The 6,064-nt window shown below is 36.1% G+C and overlaps 2 protein-coding genes across 2 annotated transcripts in view; both read right to left on the bottom strand.

The window, feature by feature from the left end:
- LOC107653371 (gastrula zinc finger protein XlCGF7.1-like) overlaps nucleotides 1-6,064 on the bottom strand; it is a 15,973-nt gene that overhangs the window by 1,135 nt on the left and 8,774 nt on the right. The window lies entirely within an intron of this gene.
- Nucleotides 2,973-4,660, bottom strand: LOC107653342 (gastrula zinc finger protein XlCGF7.1-like). The gene is made up of 3 exons (XM_016440037.1): nucleotides 4,458-4,660; nucleotides 3,451-3,811; nucleotides 2,973-3,288 (listed from the first exon to the last, which is right to left on the bottom strand). Exons 1-3 carry the CDS (start codon nucleotides 4,513-4,515, stop codon nucleotides 2,973-2,975), a joined length of 735 nt encoding a protein of 244 aa, XP_016295523.1. The 5' UTR covers nucleotides 4,516-4,660.

Genomic DNA, 6,064 nt, shown 5'->3' with positions numbered 1-6,064 from the left:
ACACACACACACACGTCAGTTTTCATCTTAATTATAGTGAATGAAGTTTAACACCAACCTGTTTGTTCCTCTGTATCCTCATCTTTCATTCTGCAGGGTTCTTCGCCGCAAGAGCTGAATAAAACAATAGCATACAAAATGCACATTAAAGTCTAATCCATAAACACTCTCTCCACTACAATATTATAACATACTCAGCGAATTTCACAAAATATTTGTTACAACGAACAGTAGACAAATATATACACACCTTATGCCTTCTCGGGGGTGCTGTACAAATGTACAAAACCGTCTTTCTGTGAACTAGTTCTGGTCACCTGTGATGAAGCGTGGCTCTCTGGAACCTTTGGACAAATAAGCGTAACAATGTAACAATGTTGCCGCTGCTGCTTTGGCTGCAGGCTACGGTTTTATACCGTCTATGGCTGTATGCAGGGAAGGAGACCAAAGCCGTTTTTGAATGTATGTCAATAGATGAGAGCCTTCGATACGCTGAACAAACGACTTTTGTTAAGAAACAGCTTATCATTTAATGAATCGACAGCCTATCGGCTAATCTTAAACTTTTTGGCCATTAAACAACAATAGGCTCGTTTGAGATGAACCAAAGCTGCGCAGAACGGATCACCGAGAGATGCATGCCGCGCAGGGTTGCCAGGTTTTCACTGCAAAACCCTCCCAAAATTGCTATCCCTATCGCTTTTCTTCTGCTTCTACTTCTTCTTCTAGGGTTTACTGGCGGTTGGCAAACAACTTATTGGTGCATTACCGCCATCACCTGGTATGAAGTGTGGACCAGAATGTCTAATATGTATGCATTGTTTAAAGGGGTCATATGATGCGATTTCAATTATTCCTTTCTCTTTGGAGTGTTACAAGCTCTTGGTGCATAAAGAAGATCTGTAAAGTTGCAAAGACTAAAGTCTCAAATCCAAAGAGATATTCTTTATAAAAGTTAAGAGTCAGCCACGCCCTCCTAAAACGGCTCGTTCTAACACGCCCCCACATGTCTACGTCATGATGTGGGAAGATTTGCATAACGCCGCCCAAATGTTCACGTAACGAAAGAAGGCATAACTTTAATTCTTGCTGTAGTATTGTTGTTGCCTCCCCCGACATGTCGTAAAGACGCAGACGCTGTGTGCTTCGTTGTGAAAGCGAAACTACTTTGTTTGGTCTTCCAAAAGAGGTCACGACTAGAAATCAGTGGTTAAGTTGTATTTATAACTCTGTTCCAGAACAGTTCAACCCAAATATTCAGATGTGTGCAGCGCATTTTATGGAGGATGAGGACTGTTTCCTGAACCTGTAGCCTACAATGCATCTGTGGCACAAAGGCTGTTTCTATAAAGTGGAGCAATTCCAACTTCGCAAGGACAGTCTGGCAATTCTGACTCACAGACTGTAAGTACGTTTTTCATATTTAAAGGATTTGCCACTGATGATTCAAACGTGAGTTTTGAGCAGTGTAGAGTAGTGCTTGTTGTTTGTTTCTCCGAATTACAAATGCAGACAATTTTGTTTCACCCAAAATTCTAGTCTAATTGCTCAGTTCGGTTTCTTGCACAAACCGATTGTTTCGTGTCTTAGGACATCAATGTGTCGTCACGAGCCGCAGGGTTTAATTTGGATTTGTCTGTGCATGTTTTCTTTATTCTCATAGATTTTGTTACCATTGCCATGCATTATACGACTGATAGACTGCAACGGTTGGACTTAAAAATCATCAAATGTGTTCTACTGAAGAAACAAAGTCACCTACATCTTGGATGCCCTGTGGGTAAGCAGATAAACATCAAATTTTCATATTTGGGTGAACTATCCCTTTAATAGGCCTAGTCTTTTATTGGCCTGTTTAGACAAGCTCTCCATAAAACAAACAAAATCCTGCAAATTAATAATAATAATTCAAAAACACATACAGACACTTCATATTTAATAGATTTTTATTGTTTTAATTGCATTTGATGCATTATACTGTCAATAAAACATTTTGCAATGGGTTTGTAAAATCATTTTATGTCTCTACAGAAATCCCAATCTCAATATTTAGGTCACCTCTTCAAAACGATTCTCCTAACCAGTTTAGTACAGCAGTTAATTTCACATTCAAAATGCACTAAAACACATCATGCATATATTCTTATTTTCTTCATAACACTAGGTAAGATTGTTGTCCTCCAACACAATCTCCTCTTAGTCACTCATAAAACAATGACCTAAAAACAACAGGTAGCATTAAACAATGTTTTCTTTTGTGAAACGTCGTTACAAAATAAGAGCTACTCTCTGTTTGTAATTTAATGCAGTAGTTAGTTCATTTTTACATTACAATAGCCTACACAATTATTCCTGTTCCCCAGGTGTTACATCTTATTGTTTAGATTTGGTATATAAATTGACCGAATTAATGTAGAAATGTAGCAAATATCTGTATTATCATGTTAGGTTCTGAACTAAAGTTTGACAGTTTTGCAAAGATTATGTAAATGTGCAAATAGTTCTGTAATATTTTGGTGATCATTGTGTCTGAGAGAGAACAGAATTCATGTAATTTCAAAAAAAATGTGCCAAAGCAATGCTAATGGTCCTCCGTTTAGTCACATAGACACAACAACAATTACATGTTTTATTACATTTTTACCAAACTGTTTGTCAAAATATAAGGTATAACCAACCATACATACAATGTGTGATCTGAAACCTTGTACATATTTTCACTATAAGATGTAAGCCAAGTATTTTACTGCTGAATTGCACAGAACACATTCACTTTTCCTGAATAATTTGATCTTTTCTCAGTGTGTATTTGTGTATCTCCATATTATGAGAAGAATCACCTCTTTAAATACAAACAGAAAAACACCTGGTGCTGTTTTTAGATAAAAGAATGAGCTTTTATTAATAGCTAATAAGCAATGTTGAATACACTACTTAACTTCATGTAAACTTAAGGAAAAATTATCCATTGATCACTTAGATGCCTTTGTGCAATGTTTTTTCTTATGACGCTGTAGATTACATGATTTGGTGAAACTCTTCCCACACGAAGAGCACTGGTACGGCTTTTCTCCAGTATGAACTTGCTCATGATTTTTCAAGGATGTTGAGCGAGCGAAACTCTTTCCACAGAGTGAGCACTTGTAAGGTCTCTCTCCAGTATGAATCGTCTCATGTGTTTTTAAGATGCTCGATGTAGCAAAGGTCTTTCCACAGTCAAGGCACATATATGGTTTCACACCAGTATGAATACTTTCATGTCCTTTTAAAGCACATGGTCGTAAAAAACTCTTTTCACAAAAAGAGCAAACGTGAGGTTTCACAGCAGCATGAAGTTTAAGGTGTTTTCTTAAGTTTGATGCCACAACAAATGTTTTATCACACTGATCACAGCTGAATGATCTCACTCCAGCATGAGAGAGAAGATGATCTTTGAGTAAGTAGTTGCACCTGAAACTCTTTCCACACTGAGTGCATGCAAATGTTTTTTCTCCAGTGTGAATTCTCATGTGATCATTTAGGTGTCCTGTATCAATGAAACTGTTTCCACACTGAGTGCAAGTATAAGGCCTCTCTCCAGTGTGAATCCTCATGTGTCTTTTGAGTTTTGATTTGTGTACAAAAGTCTGTCCACACTGAGTGCATGTGAACGGTTTTTCTCCAGTGTGAGATTTCATGTGCACAGCAAGGTTTCCTTTCTTACTGAAACTCTTTCCACACTCGGTGCAGGTGAAATATCCTTTGACTTCAGTTTTTACAGCTTGTTTCTGTGTGAAATTCTGTTCAGTCTTTGAAATGATAGCGTTTCCATCTTTATTTGTGACATAAGGTTTTTGAAACTGATGCTGCTTGTCCTTATTCACTTCCACTGAGTCTAAAGTCAAAACATTAAATGATCAACAAGTGTGAAACCAAATAAAACACAATTGAGCCTCAATTGAGCAAAAATATACTTCACTGCTGAGTCCACTAGTATGGATGTATTGTTATATGTGGCCCTGGACCACAAAACCAGTCATAAGGGTCCATTTTTAATAATAAATAAGCTTTCCATTGATGTATGATTTTTTAGGATAGGACAATATTTGGCCGAGATACAACTATTTGAAAATCTGGAATCTGAGGGTGCAAAAAAATCTAAATATTGAGAAAATCGCCTTTAAAGTTCATATAAAGTTCTTAGCAATGCATATTACTAATCAAAAATTCCGTTTTGATATATTTATAGTAGGAAATTTACAAAATATCTTCATGAAACATGATCTTTACTTAATATCCTAATAATTTTTTGCATTAAAGAAAAATGTATAATTTTGACCCATACAGTGTATTGTTGGTTTTTGCTACAAATATACCCCAGCGACTTAAGACTGCTTTTGTGCTCCAGGGTCACATATGTCAGTTTTCATCTTAATGTTCCTCATCAGTCGTGAAAGAGAATGAAGGAGAACACCAACCTGTTTGTTCCTCTGTATCTTCATCTCTCATTCTGCAGGGTTCTTCCTCAAACTCCATCTTTCCAACAGTATGTCAGTAGTTTCTCCTGGAGTAATTCCTCCTGCTTGCTTCTTCTTCAGCTGTGGGAAGATGGGAATATTCTCCAGCATTTAAACTCTCATGAACGGCTGTGGAGCGGCTTCACTGAAGGAGTCAATGGAGCTCATTTCACACACAATCACTCTGAATTAAAGCTTCTTTCAATTCTTTAATTCCCACAGCAGTGCAGAATATTGCTGAAAGATAAACGCTGCGAGAGTATTGAATAGGATTGATTGCTGTAATTAGACATCCATTAAACGTGTGAATGTGTGAAAAGTAAAGACAAAGGAATAGTTTGCAAATTGCAGATATGAGCATTTAAACTAAAAACTACAGTTTTCTGGAACTTCTGTGTGAGATTATATGGATTAAAAGGTTAAACGCACAATTAGAAAAATAATGTTTTAAAATAAAACTATCTAGAATGATAGTTCTTAAAATGTATGTCAGAAATAAACTATTATTCGGTTGTTCATATTGTTACGCGGTTAAATTGGGATTTGTTATGTGGGGGGGCTCTATGGTGCCGGGCTTTTAAGGGGTGCACATGTGTATGATAAGCTGTAAAATATAACAAGTTAAGAAAGCCCTCTGCTATGAACACTAAAATGTTGATCAAAATCATTCTAGATGCTGGCAGTGTGCAAAGCTACATCTGATGACAATACAATCTTTCTGTAGGCCTGTGCCATCTCCTTTGTGTCAGTATCAAAAAAATGAATGATATTGCCATTAAAGGAGAGAATATAAATACAAAATATTAAGAATAGAACAGTCTTTTTATTAGGAAGATTAAACTGGAATTAAGTAACCTCATTACTTAATCTTTCATTTCAAATTCTTACATTTGATCTATAAAAAAAATTTTTTTTTTTTTACAATAATTTTTGCACTAATATCGGGACCTTCGTGTCATTTTTCAAAACTCTAGACAAATAATTCACAACCGATTATCAAAATGAAACATTTTCAAAACACTTAACACTTTTTCCAAATGCTTGGATACAATTCACATAAACCTATAGATCATTTGCTCACTGAACTAAAATCACAGGTTCAAAATGACACAACTTAGCATCAAAGTATTACTATTTCAAAATGCAACTCACACATTACATCTGAATTGAGTGTCTATTCATTTCATTACAATGATCCAACTATCTATTGATCCAACTGCTCAAAAGTAACACTAAGTTGCAAAAAGTTGCAAACAAATTTTTAAATTACACAAAGATGACTGCTACAAAATGCAGTTTTGAAATGCCGTTTTCATTTATTAAGGGAAAAAAGCTGTCCAAACCTGCCTGGCACAATGTGAAAAAGTAATTGCTCCCTAAATCTAATAACTGGTTGTGCCACCCTTTGCAGCAACAACTACAATCAAGCATTTGCGATAACTGGCAATGAGTCTTTCATATCGCTGTGGAGGAATTTTGGCCCACTCTTCTTTGCAGAATTGTTTTAATTCAGCCACATTGGAGGGTTTTCGAGCATGAATGGACTGTTTAAGGTCATGCCACAGATT

The sequence above is a fragment of the Sinocyclocheilus anshuiensis genome, unplaced genomic scaffold (genome assembly GCF_001515605.1).
Source record: "Sinocyclocheilus anshuiensis isolate Anshui unplaced genomic scaffold, SAMN03320099.WGS_v1.1 scaffold1151, whole genome shotgun sequence".
Lineage (NCBI taxonomy): Eukaryota > Metazoa > Chordata > Actinopteri > Cypriniformes > Cyprinidae > Sinocyclocheilus > Sinocyclocheilus anshuiensis.
Note: the sequence above shows the minus strand (reverse complement) of the source record. Positions and strands in the feature narration are given on the sequence as shown.

Excerpts from the sequence above, each read along its gene's own strand:
- LOC107653342 (XM_016440037.1), bottom strand. The coding sequence starts at position 4,515 with ATGGAGTTTGAGGAAGAACCCTGCAGAATGAGAGATGAAGATACAGAG. Across the intron at positions 3,812-4,457 it reads AGATACAGAGGAACAAACAG|ATGGAAACGCTATCATTTCA; the intron begins GTTGGTGTTCTC and ends TCACAAATAAAG. Across the intron at positions 3,289-3,450 it reads CAGTGTGGAAAGAGTTTCAG|TTTTTTACGACCATGTGCTT; the intron begins GTGCAACTACTT and ends TTGTGAAAAGAG.